Genomic DNA, 25,029 nt, shown 5'->3' with positions numbered 1-25,029 from the left:
GCAATCTCTTACAGACCTCTTTCAGTTTTGGAAGATGATCTTTGCTGAAAGTTAGCTAGTTAATCCACTGTAGAGGCACAGGAGGCAAGCCAAGGAGTGTAAATAACACATCTCTCTGATCTTAACCAACTAAATAAATACTCAGAATAGACCCATATGAATGCAAAATGGAACTAACTTGCAGAATATTCAATATTTTTGAAATTATTCAGACAGGTGTTACTTAAAACTCAAGTATATGCACACTTCATTTTTGATTGACATGCTTTATTTACATATGTCTACAGAATTATATCGTCATAGAACAAACCAGTACATTTTAATCCAAGCCAAATGAAACCCATAATTTCCCCAGTCATCTCTAACCTATAATTTGCTGAGTTTAAGAATTTGTTAGGTACAATACTTCAGAATACAAAGCACAAGAATAACTAAATTAACATGTAGCATCTAGCAAATCTGATTTTCACACTTTTAGACAGACTTTCAAGAAGTCAGAGGCACAGTTACAAAGACTATTTGTTCTTGTGCAACCTAAGCTATGCTTAGCAAAAAGGAAGAGAGAAAAGAAAAAGAAAAGATACCTAAGAGAAAGCAACACAGGATTACAGGGCATTTTTTTCCTGCAAAATTTATCCAAAATATTTCTACAGCAAAACCATTTTACTTTGTCTTTGATCAGTCCAAAAAAATTAAGATGTTCATAAAATAAAAATAAAATAAAGACAAGTTCTGCTCCATTTGTTGTTGTGCAGTTTGCTTTAAAATGCAGATGATCCAATATACAAGTAAGATATACAGCTTCTTTCCTAGAACCACTAAGCTTAACATACTTACCTTGGGATCTCACTGAAGACACATTTCTCCCAAGCAAACGGAGCTTAAGAATGGTCAGTATTTAACAAATATTTGCTAGTAAAACAAATTTAATGAAGCATTTTAAGCCATAAATTTACAGTCATCCAAAAAGATATGCGATGATTTGTGATTTGTTTAAGTAAGCATTTATACTTTAGAAGAGTCACAGTATTTTCTGGGAGAGTTATAAATATATAGTTTTCTAGTGTAAATTGAATTTTACTGACTTAGAAGAAACTGATTTTGTTATTACATTTCTACACATTTGGAAAACATTTCACAAAATCTGAGCGCTTTGGATCTTAGTACAGGGCACAACTGTTTTGCATGGGGACTGAGTTCCTGACCCCTGCTTGCATCAGCGGAGTGTGTGTAAGCCTGTTACGTCCCTGCCCCACACCTTTCCTGGCCACTTCCTGGTTGCAGCGATGTACACCCACACGTTTGTACTTTGCGCGCAAAAAGGCCGTTGCCTGTACTTAATTGTATCTTAATATACACTAGCGGCCCAATTTCTAGCATGAACCAAAGATTCCATGCATGTGATGGAGGGTGGAGGGGGAGATGGCACACCAGCGTCCAGTTCTGGTACTAAAATTGAATGACTCAAGAGAGTACTTCAGGAACAGCTTTTTGAGGAAGGGACACAGAGAGAGATGCCTGAAAAGCTCCAGTAGGAAGGAAAATTACACATTCCTTTAGATGCTGTGCATATATTTTTTGCGCTGCAGCAAAAACAGAGCTATTGATTAGCCAGGATGTGGCTGCCAGAAACTTAGGAAGTTACATGCCACCAGAAAGTACTCACAGATGCAGCATCAGGGCAAAATTGTAACCAAGTTTTGTTTCTGGCTGCCTATCTAAGAAGCAACACAAGGTAGCTTACATGTCTACTTTGATCCTGTCTACTGAAAGAGTAATTGTTTTCTAGTTTGATTTATTTTCACTTAGAAAGCACAACACTTGCTTATGGAAGGCAGTTCTCTCTCTGAAGTATCTCTTGCTTTGCATCTGAAGATATACTACAGTAGCTTTTGTGATCCTTGCAGGAATGGCTGGTGGTGGGGAAGGAGTGGCCGGGACCAGTTTAGAAACCAGAGTGCATATTAACATCCAATGAACTGTCCCCTTGGTAGTTTTGTGACTAGCAAACGTGAAGGCTAAATGACAGATCGGAATGGCAGCATAACATAGAAAGTTCTTCAACAAAATTAGAGTCTTAGAACTGGGAAGTAACAAACCAGTCAAATCAAGAAGGGGCAGGCACTTAGAAAAAAAAAGTCATGCTACTCACCTTTCTGGAGGCAATTTATGGCTTAAAATATTTCATTACATTTTGTTTCATGAATTAAAATAGCTGCAGTTTTCCATTAAACATGCATCTCTACTAGCAGGATTTAGCACTTCTGACCAAGTAAGACACCAACTTCTTAAAAATGTCTCATGCAGTGGACTATTTTCGTGTGTGTTTGAGTTTTAATATATTATTTCTTTTTAGAACTTGTACGGGATCCAGAATGAGAAGATCCAGATGATGACCTTCGGTGTCTGCAAGATAAAAGATGGAAGAAAGCATGCAAACAAGTAAGTTTGAATTGCAGTGATTTTCATTGGGGAGGGGGAATTGGGAAGGAGAAAGAAAATGGGGAATATATGAACTGGGAACGCAATTATTTAGACTTCATCTCTGTATCATGACTGCATTCCACAGTTCGCATCAATATAGAACTTTTAGGTAATAATACCTTCATTTGTAATCTAGAAAAAATCTAAGAGTGCTTCAGGACTTTAAAAACATTTTTTTTTCTGATTTATTTGTGAGAAGTAGATATATGAAAAAATTTAACTAAAAAGTTTGACCATCTTTTAAAAGAAATGGCATCAGCTGGGATAAATGGAATCTACAAAAATGAAAACAGCTATCTTCAAACACACAATACTTAAACATACTGTTCCTTTTCTAGCCCTTCCACAGTTAACATTTAAAGAACCATTCTTATTCTACAGAAACCCAAACCTTTCAGGTGACAGTGATTTCGTTCGCCTTTTTTTGCGATCACCAGATGAAGATCTAGATCGGCTTCTCTTTCTGCTTCTCTCAGGGGAAGATGATGAGCGAGAGCTTGAGTAAGATCTTTTTCTTGGGGTTGAAGAACCCCTGACGGATCTGGAGCTGGATCTTTATTAAGAAATAAATCAGACTTAATCCTAGCATAAATAACAAGGTTGCAACAATCTACTACATATATAATCAATCTAGAACACACGCTGCAAATGTAAAATGAAATTATATTAGGACATAAATACTTACTGCTGTGCCAATAAGAATTCTGCCTTAAGAGCTTCTCAATATGGGATAGTGGGCAAATCACTCACAGACTGACCAGAACTGATCATATAATGATCAGGACCAATGCAGAAGCAATTATTCAGCTTTATGCAATTGTTGCTTCTCAGCAACAGCAAACAATTTAAGTCTAAAGTGAGAGATGAACATATTCACATTCCCTACATTAAGAAAGAGGCTGAGGCATTAGTTTAGACATTTTACATAACTGTATGCATTTCACAGACCTTTGAAAACAAGTATAGTCATTAGGAAGACTGTACGGCCACAATAATCTTATACACATACAGAAGTCGCATTGCATAGGCACATGCGACTGCACACTGCATTGGCTCTCGCACATTGTATTTCATTTACTTTATAAACCGTAGCTTCACAGAAAATATAACAAGGTAGTATACAACATAAAGCAAAGTACTCAACAGTAAAAATATCAGTAAGAAAGGATTGGTAGAAGGCTGTTACAAGGATCTGAAAGAAAGCAGGGATGACTCCTGATGGACTTTTACTTGGAGGGAACTCCACGGAATACATGGCCTATCACATTCAAGGTTCAGTTCCTGGTAAAGGTCAATTGAACCTCGGGGGCATGGGGAACCACCAAAAGTGCCCCATCAGACTATTTCAGTGATCAAGGTGGAGCAGAAAGAATTAAGTAGTCTTGAAAGTACTTTGAACTCAAATTGTGAATGAACACAAAAACCTTAAACCTGTCTGGTAATAAATAGGCAAGTGGTGCAGCTCTCACAGTAAAGGACTAACATTTGCTCCTGTGAACAATTTGGCTGCTACATTCTGTATAGCATAAGCCAATGCTCTTCCTGTGTCATAGAGTACAACCCTTTATCTTTCCCCCTAGTGCTTATGGACACACACAAAATATCAGGGCAGTCTGAGGGAGACCGGCGCACATATTCAATATTCCCAACTGGATTTACCACTCTGCTTTGGGCAAGTTTTGTGAGGTCCATAACTACATAGACCCCTCTCTCTTTGTGCTGTCTATGAAAGAGAGAAATTGGGCTCTGTTGATTGAGATTTATCAGAAAAGAGGACTGGTATGTTTTTAAAGTCTTTTACGTCAGTGAGGTATATTTATGATACAACAATTTTTATAACAAATTCATTACTATTGTTATTGCATTGAACAAAAATTATATGTGAGAACAAAATATTCAAAATAAAACAGTAATTTCTGGTGATCTTTTCGCTTCTCTCTCTCTCTCTCTCTCTGACAAGCAGAGAGGTTGCTACCTCATTCACCTTGATTTCGACCCACGAGATCTAGAACGTTCTCTGGAAGTGGAATGAGATCTTGACCTTGAGCTGGAAGAGCTTCTTGACCTGAAACAACATGAAGGATTTTAATTTTTTTGTGAATAAAAATATAAGAATCAAACGGCAATCTACGCTTCCGTGTAATTTGTATTGGAAGTGAAAGTAATTTTTATTTCCTTCACAGCATTTAATAAGTGGTTGGTCAGGATCCAAAAAGCTGCTTTGAGCTAACAGAAGCAGAATGTGCTAAGCTAGTTGAACAGATTTTTGCTTTGAATACCTAATTTCCATACAATGTCACAAGCTGGTTTTTAAACATTCTACAGTTTTAAAAGCAGTTTGCCACTTAGTAAAAAGGGAGTGTCATTAAAGAAATACAAGCATAAGGCCCTCATGGGCTTTCAGGGTTCTTTGGATCCTGATCAATAAAAGATAAGATATTAAGTTACCTTAAAATGTTAAGAATATCATCAGTTATTAACCTCAGTGTATAAGCTGCATATACAAAAAATTCTAAAATTTTACTTTTAAACATTAAAAGTCAGTAACAAATATTTGGCTCAAAATTGAAAACCAGATATTGTAAATAATGTAAAGAAGCCAACTTCCAATGTTATATTTGTGTCAAAAAATAAACGCTAGGATGCTCTGAAGGCAAGAGTTAAAGACTTATTCTAATAGACCAGTGAACATTCTACAATTATTTTTCAAACAACTGTTTTCAGGAAGGGGCAGTTCAAGAAGCCTGGCATGTAGGTATAAGCCAAACATGGAGGCACAGAGGATTCCACAATTCCCAAATTAAGAAGTGTTCCCGTAGCACTGTTCCATATTAATGAAGAAGTTTGTCTAAAAATTTCAATTCCACTTGGGAAACATTTTTTATTGCCTGCTAGGAGTTTTTTCTCAAAGAACATAACCACTAGGAAACACATTTGACATTAAAATTGCATTTGTGGCTTAACTAGCACCCAAATGGCATACGAGTGTCAATAACTTCAAAAATTATGTACCAAACTACATTTCTCTAAAGTTTCAACCAGCAAACTGACAAATTAAATATTTTAATTTATTCGATGTTCTGCAATAATTATGTAGAATTATCTTCTCTCAATAGTATTATTTTATATACAGGACAGTGGCTACATAAGGTGATCTCCAACACAGAGAATACAGAATGCTGGGGGGAAATAACCATTGTTAACTGGATTATCCAGGCTGTAAGTCACCAAAGAATGGTTGTATTTGCCAGGGTTCATAGAGCATTTCCTGCAACTGATACACCATGGAAATGTAGCATATAAGAGTACTTCTGATGAAGCAAAAAACTGGTATCAAATATTTGGTGCCATCACAAACCTAACCAGCAAGAGTGACAGAGAAACCCTGTTTGTTTAGAGATATAAAATTAAAATTATAAGCTACAGTTTACTTGGTCAGTAAGAAAATGTTCACTTACACTGTCTATTACACTAACACATACCCTGACATTTATAGTGAGCACCTGCAATTTTCTCAGTTTAAGCACAGACTACCTGTGCAGGCTAGCTATGTAAGATTTATTAGCTTAACTCAAACCGTGAAAAATAAAAAGTAAAAAAAATCAATCACAAAAGAGATGTAAATAAAGAAAGTTAGATACTGACATTTTGTCTGGCGTTACCCTTGACCTGTACCCGTTTACCTGGACCTAGACCTTGAGCTTGAGTGGGAGGATGAGCGAGATGAAGATCGTGAACGAGAAGATCGAGACTTGGAACGGCTGCGCCTAGCTGTAGATTTCTTCTTGGTGGAATCTTCTTCCTCGCTAGCATCAAGATTATATTTTGAGAGATCTGCATCTTCTTCATCTTCATCCTGAAAAAAACCCCAATAAGTTTTTTTTTGTTAGAAACAAAGCATTCAGAAAACTATTTCATTTATACGGTATATGTATCTTTGTCCTGCCTCAAAACAATGTAACATGGTGCAGTTAAACAACTTGCTACATACTTACCTTTATTTAGAAAATAAATAAAATAAACTTCAGCCTGAGTCCAGGGAAACCTGGATGGAATCCTTACTTGGCCATGAAGCAGACCAGCTAGGGCTGCCATATGTCTGGGAAAACCTTGACACATCTGAGAATCGGACTTGGAAAATGGCAACAACATTTGGCGGTCAGGGTTGTGGCCACTTTTGGGTGACAAGCCGTGTGTGGAAAGAAACTGCAGCTGCAGAGTTCTGCCTACTTCCCTGCCATGCACACCTGAGGTGTCTCCTCCGGGCAACGAGAGCGACGGCAGCAGGGTGGCAGATCGCACTGTGCAGAAGTGCAAGTCGTAGTGCAGGATACTCAAGCAGTCAGGCCCTTCTACGCCCATTGTCCTGTACCCGGGAGACATCAAGACCACCCCTGTCAAGCCACCCCATGGAGGCAGCGACGGCCCCGCCTCGCTGCTGCCGCCCATCCCCACCAGCCTGGGCTTCAGTGACTTCACGGTCTACCCGTGGCGCTGGGGGAAGAGCGCACACAATGTCACCGTCAGCCTTCCACCTGCCACGTGCAGCCACTCCACAACGGCAGCAGAAGAACAGGGGGGTCTGAAGAGCCACGGGGCACCTGGGTAGAGAGGACGGCGATGTGTAAACAGATTCACGTATGCTAAAACAAAAAAAGGCTAAACAACTCTCGTCTGGATTTTCACTTTTGGAAATATGGCAACTCGAAGACCAGGTGGCCTCTGAAACCTAACTTAGGTCACAGAGGTGTGAAAATGAAGTGAAATAACTGAATGTGTGTTGCTCCTAGTTCATTTGAGGATGAAAAATGTTAAAAAAAAATGAAACATACATGGTCAAGTTGCAATAAAATTTCTCTTGAGGGAAAAATTAATTTTATAAGAACGAGCATTTCTCATATATTCATCTGTATTTGCCCGCTGCCAAAACTGGATATTTCAGCTGGCTACTGTGCATGCATCCACACACATTTGTGCATATGTGACACATGCATAACCCTAATATGCTGTCTTTACTAATTCAATACGAGGGGGTCACATCTGGCACTGCTTCCTTTTCCTGTAGCATACATTATCCCATGCCAATTTGGCATACAGGTTGGTACCTGGTTATGTGAAGAACTGCCGCCTCCTGTAGGAACCTGCTTCTAAATTATAGCCAACTTGCCTGAGATGTTGAGAAAGGCAGTCTAAGAACTGGTAGGGCTTGCCACTGCTCACACCAAGAGCAAGTGCAGGTATCATCTCAACGGTAGTCAACATTTCATGTAACCATTTCTTTCATACTCCTGCAGTTGTGAAATGTGGCGGTTGCCATAGGGGACTTGAATAACAGGTATATGAGTGCAATCTATGTGTTATTGTTACAGCTAACTTACAACTAATGGTTATTGCTTTGCTGACTTCTGTAACCATTATGGTTGCATACATGTTAATGGCACAATATCTTGTTTTTTAATGTTTAAAAAACTGTAGGGTCAGGTAGACCCCACATACTGTTCTCATACATTTATATACTTGTGGGGTACTGTTGATCCCAATGAGTTCATTGCAACTATACTGAAAAGGAACCTTCTCAATAAAGGCAGTACTTTTAAAATTTGCACATGCTGTCATACTTAACACCTCCCCAATATATTTATTTTTATGGCTGTCTTGGAATATAGCCAACTCCAAAACAGGATTCAGTATTTTCTTCTTTTTTTATGGAGGGGCAAGGAAAACCATGCCTTGTTTGTTGTTTGCCAGTGAACACAGGGAGAAGGCACCAAGAGAATGGATGAATTCCCAAATTGCCAGTTCACTCACATTAGCCGTCTATGAGTTCTGAACAGCAGTCAAATCAAGGTTTAGCTGTGTGAATTTAGCCAAGAAGGAAACAAGACAGAAGAATGGTTTTACCTCATCCAACTTATACTTCGACAGATCTCCATCCTCATCCTCCTCTTCTTCTCCTTCTCCTTCAGATTCCTTATCTTCAACTTCCTTTAGGATAGATGCAGGACCAACAGGTTTCCCTCTGTATTTTTTCTTTTTGCGACCAAACTGCAAGAGGTTGTATTGTATTCATAAGAGAGTGTACTGTTGCTCAATGCATGCACAATCATACACAAGCACATTGCAGCAACCCAGAAGCAGTCAGAAAAGGGGGTGGAGCGGGCTTACACACACCCCAATACACGCAGGGGCCAGGAATGCAACCCTCAGGCGAATCAGGGGTTGCCTGTACAACCCACATCTACAGAACTACTTTTAAGTACTTGGACGAAGCTTACTGCTGTATACGTAACTTATGCACATTTAAGTTGCACTCATTCGGCTTTATGCGCTTGGCAATTTTTAAGAGAAAAATTATAAAGGGGACAAGTGCCTGGGAAAAGACTTTGGCAATCCCACCTGCCATTGAACCCATGTGTTTTGACTATGCACAGTTTTGGCTTTATGCGCTCCTCGGTTGCCTGTACTCAGTCTTGACAATTACATACACATTCACCAGGTACATACTGCCTACCTCATCATATTCCCCATCTGACTCTTCACGTTCTATGTATTCAACATTCTCTCTTTCATTAAAGCCCCCACCATATCCTGCAAAAAGAAGTTTCAGAAATGTCAAAAAGCAAACATAAGGACACAGATAAGGACACAGAAGACTATTTTTTTTCTTTATACATTGTTTCTTTCTACAGCAGAGAGTAGAGAGGTCACTTAGTCTCACTGCCAATTTTTCCAAGCTTGTCTGTTACCACTCAGTGTTAAGTTGTGCTCAGTGTAATTGCTGCTGCCGCCTCTACCAGTAAGTACATGTCACTTCTAGCCAAAGTCAACTGGATCAGAGAGCTGCGTATGCACGTGCTCTACTCAGTAGATAGTGATGGTTGCTTCCCACATGCTGAGCACTCCCAAGAACTGAGAAATGCTTGAGCAAAACTGACTAGGTAGTGGAGAGAGGATTTTTCCATGAAGCACAGGACCATGAAGACATCTGCTTTCTTCCTGCACTTGGAACTTGGAGACCCCCTTCCACAGCTGCTTCGTCCTCTGTCCATCTCTGTGGCAGTCATTTCAGCCACCCATTTCCTTTGAAGTTAGGAAGAAGCTTCTGCCTCTCTCGCACCTCTCAATTTGAGGCAGCAATCAAAGCTCAAGCATTTATGTTCTGCAGAGTGCTTGCACCTTCACATGGTTTGCAAGAGGCAAGGAAACAATGGTAGAGAGGACTGGTAACTCTCATACTGAGCACTCCTTAGTGCTGAGAGGTGGCAGAGGAAGGGCATGTGCTAAGCATTGATGGAGCTGGGAAGAGGGGATTGACAAAACACGCAGATCAATGTAGCGGTGGTATTTGCTATGTATGGCAGAGGGACAAAGGCCTCTTGTTGTGTGTATGAACATTAAGATAACTTATTGACAAGTGCTATAATGTAGCATACAGAACCAAAACCAGCTTAACACATAAAGATCTCAATGGTCTAGTTATTAGCAACACAAGGGGGCTGAGAACAAGGCCAAGTCTCTTCACCTACGTTCTCTCAACATGTGAAGTAAGATGTCTGGAAATCTCAGTAACTCTTGAAGAAGTTCTGGGATCTCTTATTTTACCATTATGGTCTACTGAGATGTTTTGGTGCCCTTTCAGCAGATTTTCATTTTCTTTCCAGGACACACCCAAATCTCTCGGAAACTTGACTTTAAATTGCCACAACCCCAGAGAAAATTGCTAAAGCAAAAGCAAAATCAAGCAATGTGTGGAATGCTTTTGGTTCCAAGCCAACAGTTCCCAAAGTTCAATATTGCTTTATCACAAAAGCTGCTCACAAAGGAGGAGGGAACATAGTTGCATGTGCTGTATCTCTAAAAACATTATTTTAGATAATTTGAAACATATACCTGTCCTTTCCTCAAGTTTGGCATATTTTGGAGTGTTGCACATATTGCATTCTGATCTCCTGGCCCAATTAACGTTGCCACATCTTTGGGAAGAAAACATATGGTTGACAGTTTAAATACAGGAACTACATTGGTTCAAAAATTAAGAAATTAAACTAGTCAATACCTTAAATTTTAAAACCCATTTTTAAGACCTACAGGAGTCATTTTATTACTTCCAAGATACTTTTAAGTATACAATAGTGAATATCACTGATACTTAAACAACTTTTAATCAAAATACAGAACTGACAACAATGATCTCCTTTTATAGCAGGTATATTGGTGAAGACTTATTTTGTGTAGTGAAAACAGTTCCAACAACATACACAACAAACCTATTCTCCTACTTGGATGGCATATGAACAAAGTACAATTAAGAAAAAGCAAGCAAAACCCTCTATTTTGAGTCAGCAGGCAACCAAACTGATTTCTTTTTGCGGGTCGGCAAAATGAAGTTTGGGGAAATACTCTTCTACCACATACAAATTGTAGTGCAATTATGCAGTTCCCATATGATGTCAGTGAAAACAAGGGAAAGGAGAAGAGAAACAGATGCCAATCAACTGATGCCACTTAATTCAGACTAAATTACTAATACAAATAAATGCTTATAAATTCAGAAAGTCAATAGGCATCACATGGCTGTGCTTTTATCTCAGGCTATATGAAAACCTTTAGGTCAATTTTATTTTCCAATATGAATTGCAAAAAGAGTGCTTAAGAATGAAGAGGAAATTAAAATATTTAGTGCTGCCAACTAAAGAATTTATAGTTGAATTTTTAATGTTTTAATATTTTTATAATGCATGTGGTTGTAAATAATATGGCAGTAGCACAAGCATAACACTGGAATCCTATGCGCACAGTGGGACTTACTTCTGAGTAAACATGCATAGGATTGGTTTGCATAAAAAGTAGGAAATACATGCGGATAATAAAGAAAAGGAAGAAAAACAGACAGCTAAAAATAGACAATTAGATATTAAAAGAGAAAAATCACATGTTTAATAGAAATTAGAAATGAACTAAAGCTTTAGGATAAACATACGTTTTACACTGCCAATCATTAGCACTGAATAGACCACGGCTTTTTTCAGCAAGTGTCTTCCCTATCTCAGTTCCCCCAGCTTTCATCATCTTGGCCTCTGTGGTTTTTTCTGAAAGGTTAACAAGATTCAGACAATTTATTATAAATTGGAGTTTCTGCAATAAATTTCCCTCTCAAAAGAAGCATAACTTATAATTACCTCGACCACATCTGTTGCAGCTGGTTCTTCTAGCAAAGTTAACGTTTCCACACCTTCAAAAAAAGGAAACATGACTGAAGAGCCATTTTTTCTAAACATGATACTAAACAATAACTTTAAAGTTCTACCTAGTTTAATGGGATTTTTTTCCAGTTAGTATGCTTAGGACTGCAATCTACATTTTAAAACTAAATTTCTAAACACAAATATAGAGTCAGTCTCAAGATATTCATGTTTCTTGCACCTCATTAACTTTTTGAATATTCTTCTCCCATGCAAAAAGTATGCAACACAGTATGTTAATAACTCACTGGAAACATTACAACTGTGTGACTTTATACCTAAACATTTCAGTAGTAACACCGTTACTGAAATTGAGTTTGTACTTCCTCTGGCAAGATAATGGCCATCTTCTAAATAAGGCACTTGGGCAACAGGGCTTTCAGAAGCTTTGTGTATATTAAAAATGCTTTATAGCTGGCATGTTTTAGCTCAGTGATAAGGAACCTGTGATGCTCAGATGTTGCTGGACTCCAGCTGCAATCAGCCCCAGCCTAAACTGCCAAAGTTAAAGGATTCTAAGAGTTGTAGTCAGTTGCATTAGTCCAGTGGTTCTCAAAACACTACACTGGTGTGGCAGGAAAAGATGGCAAGTGTGGTGGAAATATTCAAGGACAACCAAAGAACTGATTTGCTGTTGGCTTATGGACCAGGGCTGTTTTAACAAATGCTAGGCCTTATACCTGAACCCAGCAAAAGCAGCTGAAAGCAAGCGAAAAGAAAAAGGTGGAGCTTGTTTCCTCACTGGTGAGGTGATCTGTAGTTTGTTGAACAAGCCATGTTTAAAACAAAACATGGCTCAGCAATGCATAAACACAGCCAATGACTCAATTTTATATGTTTTATACCAGTATATGTTAAGTGTTTAGAATTCACTGGCTTTTTAAAATACTATCTGAAACACATACAATGAGTGATAAAAATGTGTAAACAGCTGAACAATATAGTTTCCCACCAATGCCTTTTCATGTTCTTAGCTTGCTCACTACTACATGGTATTTTAGCTAGTTCCAGCATGAGATTCGAAAATGTAATAATTTGAACTTGTTCCAACAGAGATTGGCACATTTATCTTTCATTTCTGCAGACATTATGATTGTCGTTCCCCCTAACTTTCTAGTGCTATGGCAATTCAAGGCTGCCAGGTTTCCAAAAACAATTGTCAAAAAACATCCACAGAACATCCCATGCATCCCTCATAGCAAACATAGCTGCTTTGCTTCAAAAGGCAATGCAGCACATTTTGAACAGAAAAGCGGCCACTACGAGGCAGCAACCCCGCACATTGAGCCTAAACCCCACTGAACTCAGCTGAACTTGCTTTGCCAGAATGGCAGTGCAAAAGAAAAAGAAAAAAGAGATGAGTAAGAAAAGGGGGGCATGTGATAAAAGATGTACAGAATTACACATTGCGTGGAGAAAATTTCAAAGTCTATCTCCCTCTCACAGATCCTCCAGGGACAGTCCCAGATTTCTGACTTGATCCTGGAATGTTCCACTTTTCCATAGGACATCTATTTTCAGTGGGAAAATGTTGGAGGGGATGTCTCTATTTTCACTGCAGACCCTCCAAGTGTCCCTATTTTTCAGGGACATCCCTGATTTAGAGAAGCTGTCGCAGTTTCTGATTTGATCCCAGAATGTCCTACATTTCCTTAGGGATGTCCTATTAGCATTGGAGAAATGTTGAAGAGCATGCAGTTTTCTGATTCCTGAGCTGCCTGAAGGCAATCCTGTATAGGGAAGTGTTCTTTTTTAAAAAAAATGTTTAATGTTTCATTATGTTTTTATATACGTTCAAAGCTGCCCAGAATGGCTAGGGCAACCCAGTCAGATGTGCGGGGTATAAATATAAAAAATGATCATTATGGAATTGGGCTGTCCCTATTTTCATGGGATAAATGTTTTATCACTTTATTCTTATAATTATTATTAATGTTCTGTTGGGAGCCGCCCAGAGTGACTGGGGAAACCCAGCCAGATGGGCGGGGTATTATTATTAATAATAATAATAATAATAATAATAATAATGCTGGAGCGTGTGCTCTCACTCACTACAACCCTGGCCCTTGCAATGAGGCCGAACGTTAGAAGAAAGGTGGGATACAAACTCAATAAACAAATGAACGGCCGGAAACTCCCAACTCCCGGGTTTTCACCCGCAGGCAGGAATATTCTGCAGGGGGAAACGAAGCAGCTCAGGAGGACGACCGGCGGCAACGGCAACAACAACGGGCAAAGCGAAGACGCGCGTTTCTCCAACCATCCCTCTCGGCGCTTGACAAAAGGACCATTAAAGGGGGTGAGGGAAAGCGGGCCCAGCAGCAGCAGCAGCAGCAGCGGCCTACCTCTCCGTTCCCCAGGAAAGCGGCGTGTGTGTGAGAGAGAAAAAAGCGCGCTCCCTCCGCCCGCCCGCCCGCGCCTTCGCTTCCCCGGCCCCCGCGACACCACGGGGGCCGAGGCCTCACTGCTACCCGCGTCCCGCCCCAGGCCTCTCCCTCGCCCGCCCGGCCTTTCTCCCTTCGCTGCCTCCTCCTCCTCCTCCGCTCACTTTTTGTCCGGGCAGATCCAGTCGCCGTCGCTGACGCGGAAATTCTTGGTCGACATTTCGGAAGGCAGGCTCGGCCCGGTGTCTTGTCCCGCTCCTTCCTTGCTTCCTCTCCCCTTCCCCTCAGCTCCCCGGAATGACACGAAGCGGAGGGGGGCTGCTGCGCCACTGCCAGCAAATGGGCCTCGGGTGAGGACCCCAGGGGGGTCCTTGCGGGGTGATGGAGTTGCCTTTGGTGCTGCCTGCGCCGCCGGGCCCGCAACTCTCACGCTCTGACCCCCGCGTCAAGCGCTCCCTGCTCTCGCGGCTTCTCGGAGCTGCGGGACTCGCGCGGCTCGCCGACGCACACGTCACCGCTTATTCAAATCAGGATCAGGCGTTGCGGGTAGACGGCTATGCAAGGCGCGCGGCGGGAAAGAGGAGATGTTTGCGGAGAGCGGCACCTGGCGGGGGGAGGACCGTACAGCGCTGGGAGGGCGAGATACGGGGTCGTGCAAAAAAGGGGTTGATTTGGTGGGCGGTGGAGGAAGGAAGAACCTGCTTTTTTGGGCGGGGAAAGAATTATGGTTTGGGGGAAATAAGTTTGCCATACGGAGTTGGAGGAAAGGAAGAGCTGGAATGACTGACGGATCCCCCTAAATAGATGGACAGCTGTGGAGAGGCTGCCACGTGAGCTTCGATCGCCTAGGTTTTGTTTTCGAAATGAGTCTCAGGTCTCTCCTCACTGATTCCCGCTCAGGATTATCCACCTTTTCCCAGTGTGCAGATCCCTGCATTGGTGATTATGGTGTCCTATATGCAGATGGGGGTATCTTGTTCCATAGGTCGGATGGAATAAAGTTCCTTTGCTTTTTTTCCTTGTTGGTAAAGTAGGCAACGGAGTGGCTGGGGGAGACACATAATCTCAAAGACACTCCCCAACTCTCTGGCGTTTCTGGTGCTGTCCTTAGAAGCCTGTGACGAGTCTAGGTGAAATAGCTCCCTTCCGCGGCCAGAAAACATTTTAAGTTACACGGTGACTAATAGGACCTACAACAAAACGTTGCAGTGCAGAATGCTCCTGTTCCCTCTTACATCTGTGCCCTTCTACACGATGCTGCACTGCAGATGTTGGAACTTTGGTCTTCCAGATGCTAAATGACAACGGCCACCACCCCTGGCCATTAAGCCATGTGTTATGTACTGAGTTGAATAGGATCCAAACTGCAGCAGTCTGATTGGTCCTAGAACAATAGGATTCAGAATGCAGCAGTCAGATTGGTCCTAGAACAATGCAGCAATATGATTGGTTGGCAGGAACCACCCAATCATGCTCCAGATAGAAGTGAATCCACAACCTGATTGGCTTACAGTAGAATTCCGGAATTAGCCAATCATGTGCAGCCCATTGTGTAAATAATGTATATAAAGCAGATACCTTGAGGGGACATTCATTCATTCCTCCTCACCACTATGAGCTGAATAAAGAGCATGAAATCACTTTGCGACTCTGAGTATATTTCACTGGCGACGAAGGTGGGATCCCGCTGAGCTGACTGCCACACACAGCACCGCAGCACCGCCACCTGCCGCACCGCTGCCTCGCACCGTGTATCCAGGCTTCAGCTCCGGGACACAAGGAACTCAGAATGGCAACCGACAGCAGCTTCTCGCCGTTCAACCCAGCATCTGGAGACTGGGAAGCGTATGCCTCCTGTTTCACCTTCCTCCTAGAAGCCAAAGGGGTCACCGATGAAGAAGACGCCAAGAAGAGGGCGATATTCTTCAGCGTCTGCGGAGAGGAGACGTTTGAAATCGCCCGGGCTCTCCTTGCACCCGAAGACGTCGCTACTGTTCCATACAAAACAATAATGGAACAGCTGAAGGGGCACTTTTCGCCACAGCCCTCTGTGGTGGCTCGTCGAAATGCCTTCTATGCAAAGCGGCAAGCCCCTGGGGAAACCATAACTGGGTTTGTGACCTCTCTCCGCCAAGCTGCCCGGTTCTGCAACTTCTCAGAGCTGGAGAACATGCTTCGTGACCGCCTCGTCGGTGGCCTGAAGGATGAGAAGCTGCAACGACGCCTCTACGCTAAGAAGGACCTAACGTTCCAGGTCGCTCTGGAGGAGGCCCTGGCAACGGAAGCTGCCGAGAGGTCGACGCAAGAGGCACGGCCGAGCCAGCCGTCCCAACCGAGGGTCCACCACGAAGACCTCACCGACGACTCAGGATCCAACAGGGAGGAGGTGCACCGAGTACAGCAGCGCACTCAAGCAGCCCACATACCACAGCTGCCTCGACGAGAAGCAGGGAACTGCGCAAGCTGTGGAGACAGTCACGAGAGGAGGACCTGCCGTTTCCGCAACGCAGAGTGCAGGCAGTGCAGAAAATTGGGACACATCGCCCGGGTGTGTCGAGCTCGGCCCACCCGACGCCAGGCATCAGATGACCAATCCAAGAGCCCCAGGTCCCGGGGCCCAACACACCAAGGCAACTCGACGGAGCTCACGGACTTCCAGGTATACCAGTTGCCCCACCCCAACGTAGAGAAAATTTATGTAGAGGTACAGATAGAGGGGGCCCCATGCCGCATGGAGCTTGACACGGGTTCAACTCTATCCATAATCTCGGCAAGGACCTTAAGGAAACTGTGTCCTACTGGGGGTCCCAAACTCAGGCCGGCCCCATTCACCCTCCGGGACTTCCAGAAACGTAAGGTCCCCACAATGGGGGTGGGGACCTTCAGGGTGCAATACCGAGGGCGGACGCGGCAACTGGACTTGCTTGTGGTCAAGGGCCCCTACATTAGCTTACTGGGATTGGCAGGGTTTGGACCACTGGGGCTAGCCGTCACCGGGGTGAACCACACGAGCTTACAAGTGGACGTGGACGCCATATGCAAGGAATTTCCGGGGGTTTTTGATGGGAAATTGGGACAGTATACGGGCCCCCCCATTGCTCTACAGCTTGACCCCGCAGTACGACCAGTCAGGCTCAAGGCCCGCCGGGTCCCGTTCGCCCTGAAACCCCGTATAGACGAGGAATTGGACCGACTCGTGGAGCAAGGCGTGCTGGAGCCGGTGCCTAATGCCCCCTGGGAAACCCCAATCGTCACACCCGTCAAGCCGAATGGTTCGGTCCGCATCTGCGCAGACTACAAATGTACCATAAACAAGGCCCTCACGGCCCATGCATACCCAGTGCCAGTGGTCAGCCATGTCCTTGCCACCCTGGCTGGGTCGAAAATTTTTGGCAAGCTGGACTTGGCCCAAGCATATCAACAACTGCCAGTAGATGAGGCCACAGCAGAGGCACAGACGATTGTGACGCACAGAGGAGCGTTCAGGGTAAAGCGGCTGCAATTCGGTGTCAGCGTGGCACCAGGCATATTCCAGAATCTAATGGACTCTCTCCTTAAAGGGATTCCTGGCGTCACCCCCTTCTTCGATGATGTGTTGATTGCCGGGCCCACACCAGAGGAGTTTGAGGACCGCCTCCGCACCGTTCTGCACCGTTTCCAGACGGCGGGTCTCAAGGTGAAGCGGGAAAAATGTCTACTAGGAGTGCCTCAGGTGGACTTTCTGGGATTTATGGTGGACGCAGAAGGGGTCCACCCGACTGGGGACAAGGTACGGGCCATTTGTGATGCCCCAGCGCCCAAGAACAAGACTGAACTTCAGGCCTTCTTGGGACTATTGAACTTTTACCATTCCTTCCTTCCCCACAAGGCGGCGGTAGCGGAGCCCCTACACAGACTCCTGGACAAGCGGGCCCCTTGGGTGTGGGGCCAGCGCCAGGAGGCCGCATTCCAGGCAGTCAAGGACTTGCTTGTCTCAAACTCGGTCTTGGCACACTTCGACGAGAGGCTGCCGGTGGTGCTAGCATGCGACGCCTCACCCTATGGCATTGGCGCTGTCCTGGGACACCAACTCCCGGATGGAAGAGAGGTACCGGTGGCATACTTTTCCCAGACACTCAACGCAACCGAGCGGAACTACTCGCAAATCGACAAGGAGGGTCTGGCAATCGTGAAGGGAGTAAAAAAATTCCATGATTTCTTGTACGGGCGGCCCTTCACCGTGGTGACTGACCACAAGCCCTTGCTTGGCTTGTTTGCCTCCGAAAAGCAGACCCCCCAAGTGCTGTCTCCTCGTGTCCTCAGGTGGTCAATTTTCCTTGCCAGCTACCAGTATGCACTGATTCACCGCCCTGGGAAGGCGATGGGCCATGCGGACGCCCTCAGCAGGCTACCACTACCGGAAACAGGCCCCGACCCAGCACCTGCACAAGAGGTTATGAGCCTGGAGCTGCTTCCCGACCGCCCCATTCAGGCACAAGAAGTTGCACACCATTCCAAGAAAGATAGGGTCATCTCCCGCGTCCTGGACTGGGCGTGGAGGGGATGGCCCAGCAGCAGCCCCGGGCCAGAATTCGCCGGCTACACAACCCGCAAACATGAACTGTCAGCCCACAAGGGGTGCCTGTTATGGGGAAGCAGGGTCGTTGTTCCCCAGCCCCTCCGCAAAAGGGTCCTCACAGCCCTACACGAGACACACCCAGGGGTAGTAAGAATGAAGGCCCTTGCCAGGAGTTATGTGTGGTGGCCGGGGATCGACGGAGAGATAGAGGCCTGGGTCAAACACTGCCAGGCCTGCCAAGAATCCCGCCCAGATCCCCCAAGGGCCCCAGTCCAGTCCTGGGAGTCCGCCCGAGCACCATGGTCACGCCTGCATGTGGACTTCGCTGGCCCCTTTCAGGGGAAAACATTCTTCATAGTGGTGGACTCCTACACCAAATGGCTGGAAGTCGCACTGGTACCGTCCACTTCTACGTCCGCAGCCATCCGGGTACTACGCAGGCTGTTTGCAACCCACGGGCTCCCTGACACTCTCGTCTCAGACAACGGGACTGCATTTACGTCAGGAGAATTCCAAACCTTCACAGCGCAGAACGCCATCCGCCACATCCGTTCGGCGCCATTCCACCCTGCCACCAATGGCCAAGCAGAACGCATGGTGCGGACCACCAAGGACACCCTTCGCCGCATGACGCAAGGGGATTGGGAGTACCGCCTTGCCACATTCCTCCTAGCACAACACAGCACCCCCAGCTCAACGACTGGCCGGAGCCCCGCTGAACTACTAATGGGTCGGCGCCTTGCAATCAGATTGGACCGCCTTCACCCCGATAGAGCTCAGGATGAGGTAGTGGTGGGGGAAGGCAGGAACCCCCGGACCTTCGAGGCCCAGGACCCAGTGTACGCAAAGAATTTTGGGGCAGGCCCAGCATGGGTACCCGCCACAGTCACCAGGGTCACTGGTCCCGTGTCGTACGAGGTGCTAACGGATGGGGGGCAATGCTGGCGCCGCCACTGCGACCAGATACGGCGACGATTCCCGGGAGAAAACCAGGAGGAGGAAAGGTCAGAGGAGTCCCAAGGGAACAGAGGGGCAGTGAGGCCCATAGAGCAGGAGGGGCCAGCAGGAGAGGCAGAATCAGTAAATACAGAGAGGACCCGCGAAGCCAAAAGGACACCGGAACCAGAACCACGACTGAGCGAGCCGGTTGCACCAGACCAGACAGGCCCATCACAGCCAGCATCCTTGGAACATGAGCCAGAACCTGAACCCCGGACCAGGGAACACCCCAGGCCGCAACGCACACGTAGGCCACCGGCGTACCTCGAGGACTATGAATACGACCTCCCGGGCAGGACTGGAACTTAGAGGGGAGGGGTGTTATGTACTGAGTTGAATAGGATCCAAACTGCAGCAGTCTGATTGGTCCTAGAACAATAGGATTCAGAATGCAGCAGTCAGATTGGTCCTAGAACAATGCAGCAATATGATTGGTTGGCAGGAACCACCCAATCATGCTCCAGATAGAAGTGAATCCACAACCTGATTGGCTTACAGTAGAATTCCGGAATTAGCCAATCATGTGCAGCCCATTGTGTAAATAATGTATATAAAGCAGATACCTTGAGGGGACATTCATTCATTCCTCCTCACCACTATGAGCTGAATAAAGAGCATGAAATCACTTTGCGACTCTGAGTATATTTCACCATGCTTGCTGGAATTCATGCAGTTCTGCAGCATCTGGAGGGCCGAAGTTCCCCGCCCTGCTCCATTGCAACCCTTCTTCCAGCTTGGTTTTCTATTCTTTCCATTCCACAACAGTCACTCTATGCTCGACAATAGCAATCCAATATTTTACATATTTCTTCAAATCTTGGAGTTCCCTCAGGCTTCCTTACTATTGCATACTACTAGACTTAGTCCACCCACCAACTCTATCATTGCGTCTTGAATCACATTGCTGTAGCAATAATTGAACAGCTTAGTGTGCACACATGTGAGGGCAGGTGCCTGTCATGTATAAACAAGCATCTACATAGCACAAGACAACATTGCCATGTATCTTGAAAAATATCCTTTTGTCTTTGGCACACTGACTTCCGCTTCCTATTGGTATGTTGTCACCATTGGTTCATTTATTTGGTTATAACATGTTTTGAGTGTGCCAAGAGATCATTGGGTTATAATTTGCCTTGCTAAAGTGGTAGATCTTTTCTGAAACTTGGTCCTGGAAGGAAGGTGCAAAATATCACTGGTGGCAAACCAACTTTAAATGAACTCTAGACAAGAACAATAACTTAGACTTTGACTGCTCCTGGAATAACTCAAAGTATATTGCTGACACTGCCACAGAACGAACACCATGGAGTGTGGTCTTTCTCCTTATAGGGCATTACAGATTCTTTACATCCACCCACCCATGTTCCCTTGGCATCCATGCCAAGGCAGCATGCCAGGACAGTCAGAGGCTTGCATGCCAGAAGGAAACAGGCTGTTAAGGGATGTTTTTTCCACCTTCTGTATCTGCACTCAGTCTTTTTGAGCTTTGGGGCTTGAATCTGAGAGGTTTGTTAGGGCAGGTGCATCCACACCTTTTATTTTTCACAACGGTGCATAGGCTGCAGACGCACCATGGCAGAAAGGAAAGGAAAGGAACAGTGCCATGGGGTTTGTTCCACATAAGCATGCTGCTATCCTGTGTGTGGTCTCTTGCCCCATGACAGGGATGGGGAACCTGGGGCCCTCCAGAGGGCATTGGACTCCAGTTCCCATCCTCCTCAGTCAGCATGGCCTATAGTTGGGGGTTGTAGGAATTGTAGTCCAATAACACCTGGAGGGCCACAGCCCTACTGTATGTTTTCTTTTTTTAAGCAGACCATAGGCTTGCTTCAGAAACAGCTTTTCACAAATGCTAATTAATAAAGGATAGGACTTAACATCCTCTATCTAGTTTCCTGAAAACCTAGCAAAAGTTACCCATAACAGGTCACAGAACTGGAGCTGTGTTTCTCAGAAAAAGTAGTCAAAGGTATTACCAGTGCTTTACTCCTGGTCCCACAGATATGAGGAATCAGTGCAATTAATACCTAGAATATTCAACAACACTGTAATTATTTTAGAAGTGAGAAGAGTACTTAAAATAAGGCACAGAATGCATGCACAAATCTCAGAAAGTGTGCAATTGCTCCCAGAGCTTGACCCTGACCCTGCAGACTGCGCTGACAATCCCATAAGTCACATATTGTTTTGTTGAGCCTATGGCTGGGAGACTTCTGGGAGCAAATTGCACAGTTCTTAATCCTACACACAACTAAGAGTGTGTGTTGGCTTCCAAAACTTATGAGCAAGACTCACATTATCATGCCGTGTATTGTTCCTGCTGATACAGTAGGTGGCACTTTAGCAGCACACAATTTTAATACCCAGTGGCGACGGAATATTAACTTGGAGGGTTATCTTTTATTAAAGGTGTAAAAATAAATGTTTTAAAATATAATTGTCAGGTCTATCTGGCAAAATGTAAAATCCATTGTCTCTAGGCATGAGTCATGCTGGGGCTTGAAAGGCAAAATTAGCCATAATTATGGCATTTTAGAATGCAAGTGTGATAAAATGAATCGGAAGACTGTGCTGTCTCTCTGCGTACTTTCTTCTTGATAATATATACCATTGATTTGACTCCTGCAAAGCAAAGGCTTTAAAAGGTATCTTCAAAATAGAATGGTCAAAGGAATGAGAAATAACAAGTCCCCCAACAGAGTAATAATTACATTTGTACTGTCAGTTCATATTTACTTTTACAATAAGTAAAATATTTACTCTTCAGAATCGGACCAAAATGTATCACGTATTTCTAGCTCTGAAAAGATTTAAAGCAACGTTCTAAGTTTCCTACATAAGTGAAATGTTTAAACATTTCTTACATGCTTTTTTTGTCAGGACTGAGGTGCAAAGGCACATACAGTGGTACCTCAGGTTAAGTACTTAATTCGTTCCGGAGGTCCGTTCTTAATCTGAAACTGTTCTTAACCTGAAGCACCACTTTAGCTAATGGGGCCTCCTGCTGCCGCCACGCCGCCGGAGCCCGATTTCTTTTCTTATCCTGAAGCAAAGTTCTTAACCTGAAGCACTATTTCTGGGTTAGCGGAGTGTGTAACCTGAAGCGTATGTAACCTGAAGTGTATGTAACCTGAGGTACCACTGTACCAATGAGATGCGGAGTGTTTCCTCAGAATGACTTTGATTTCATGAAATCTCTTTCAGTGCCTAACACTGAACCCAATATCTGCACAGTCTTTATCTCTGCTTCCTTTTATGAAATGAGCTGTGTGATCCACACCTCAAAGGGCTCTTCAATGTGATCGAGCATCCTAGAATAAGAACTCGATTAAAGGATGACTTGCATGTGTGAAACTGGTCTCATATGCAGAATCGATATGCAGCAGCTTCTGTTGCAGAATCATAGAATTGTAGAGTTGGATGGGACCACAAGTCTTATCTATTCCAACTCACTGCAATGCAGGAATCTCTTGCCCGACGTGGGGCCCACGACCCTGAGATGAAGAATCTCATGCATGTTATATATCACTTAACCCAAAATCCACTTGAACGAATTATCTCATGTTCAGTCAGAAGCAACTGAATTCTGTGTTATATTGAGTAATGTAGAGGCATGTATGAATCAGTCCTGTATTTATCCTTTGAGAGTCAAGTCCTCCTAACAAGATATAAAAATATTAATATCAAAAATGCTTGGCAGGGGGTTGGACTCAATGGCCCTTGTGGTCTCTTCCAACTCTATGATTCTATGATTCTATGAAAAAAGTCCTCCTTACAAGATGAGCGGCTCCTGTTTCACCCAGGGTAAGCCAGGGATGGGGAAACTTGTGGCCCTCAGATGTTGTTTGACTGTTTTGGGTGAGCAAATAACTGGGTAAACAAGGCCAGAAATGCTATCTCTGGTAGGCGCAATTTAGTATGCAGATACAGTATCCTACGACTGAGCCAATTAAGTCAGTAAGGCAATGTGTTGTAAGACCCTGAAATTCCTAGTTTATTTATCTACTGGTTATTATTTTAGAATAATGACCACTCAATTTTAATTGTATAAGTAAGGCCTAACATCTTGTAACAAATGTGTTACTCAGATAGCACACTATGGGCCAGCTGTTCAGATTGCTGGCTTCTCCGGAATGAGTAATGGTCCCGTCTGCAAGATTATTTATTTATCAATTTGCAGGATTTATAACAGGGTTCTTGGGACAACTTGCAACATTTTAAAATTCAAAAGAATACTGAAGTACAACAAGTCCCAGAGAATAAAAACAGCTTAAAGCTAAAATGTATTAAAAGGTCCTAGAAACAGAAAAGAGGTTTTCCCTGCTGCTAAAAAGACCATAAGGTAAGTGTCTGGTGAGCTTCTCTGGGGAGAGAATTCTACTGCATGGATGCCACCATTGAAAAGGCCTCATCCAGCCCTCCTATGAGGGTAAGTAGTCATAGACTGGGGTAAGTAGTCATAGACCAATGGCCCCGTTATCTAACTGTTGTCTCCTGACTAGTTAAACAATCGGTGCCTCCTTCTATAACTGTTCGTTTCTTTGAGGTAATGGAGTTTTCGGCTGTGGGGATCACTCTTCAGGGCTCTGTTGATCTCCTCAGGTGTTTGGGAACCAGCCACTCAGGGTTCAGAACACAGGGAGCAGACCGCAATGTCTGTGCATCCACATGGAATGGACTGCGGTACGAACCCATCTCCTTGGAGCTGCAGTTGCTGAAGGACTCAGCTTCTGAGGAAGTCTTGACCTGTGGCCACGACAAATGCTAAATGTGTGCCATGGTGGTGCTTTTGGAATTAAGAAGAGCTCAGCTCTGGCTTTGATGTTGCTGGTAATACAAAAATGTTTGAGAAGAACAGTAACTTCTCAATAGATTCTTAGGGCATCCATTGCTATGAGCTCCTTTTATGACCCTCAGCTACTACAACAGCTGCAACTGTTCCTGTGCTGGGAACAGGCTACCCAATCTTATTTCATAGATAATCCCCTCATCTCTTGAACTGTTCCTACAAACCTCATGCATTCAGTGAATTTGTGTGGGGAGTGAAGTGGGCTGCACCATGCACCTGATGCTGAGTCATATGTTGGCCATGGCCCCTTGTGGTGTTTGTGAGAAGGACCTTATAAGTGTACATGAAAAAGGAATCATCTGCATGTACGGCATGCCCTGTATGCAGGGTTCCTGAAAGCATGGGAGACCTGGACACACAGCCTCCAACATTTCTCTGATGAAAATAGGGACGTCCAATTCCATCATCATTTTACTATTTATACTCCACCCATCTGACAGGCTTCCCCCAACCACATCGGATGTCTTACAACATATATTAAAAATATAACATTAAACTTTTTTTAATTTT

The 25,029-nt window shown here is 44.1% G+C and overlaps 1 protein-coding gene and 1 long non-coding RNA gene across 2 annotated transcripts; one reads left to right on the top strand and one right to left on the bottom strand.

Annotated features, from left to right (window-relative positions):
* Window positions 1-250: 250 nt before the first annotated feature.
* Window positions 251-14,634, bottom strand: ZRANB2 (zinc finger RANBP2-type containing 2). Its single transcript, XM_083621059.1, has 10 exons — window positions 14,275-14,634; window positions 11,664-11,716; window positions 11,465-11,573; window positions 10,375-10,457; window positions 8,996-9,072; window positions 8,386-8,529; window positions 6,168-6,340; window positions 4,469-4,549; window positions 2,876-3,037; window positions 251-2,406 (listed from the first exon to the last, which is right to left on the bottom strand). Exons 1-10 carry the CDS (start codon window positions 14,328-14,330, stop codon window positions 2,343-2,345), a joined length of 1,002 nt encoding a protein of 333 aa, XP_083477185.1. The 5' UTR covers window positions 14,331-14,634; the 3' UTR covers window positions 251-2,342.
* Window positions 14,635-14,729: 95 nt separating this feature from the next.
* Window positions 14,730-24,488, top strand: LOC310765704. The gene is made up of 3 exons (XR_014549753.1): window positions 14,730-14,940; window positions 23,851-24,099; window positions 24,273-24,488. It is a non-coding gene; the product is annotated as an uncharacterized lncRNA (long non-coding RNA).
* Window positions 24,489-25,029: the final 541 nt, after the last annotated feature.

Source organism: Podarcis filfolensis (genome assembly GCF_964270895.1).
Source record: "Podarcis filfolensis genome assembly, chromosome: 6".
NCBI classification, from domain to species: Eukaryota; Metazoa; Chordata; class Lepidosauria; order Squamata; family Lacertidae; genus Podarcis; species Podarcis filfolensis.
Note: the sequence above shows the minus strand (reverse complement) of the source record. Positions and strands in the feature narration are given on the sequence as shown.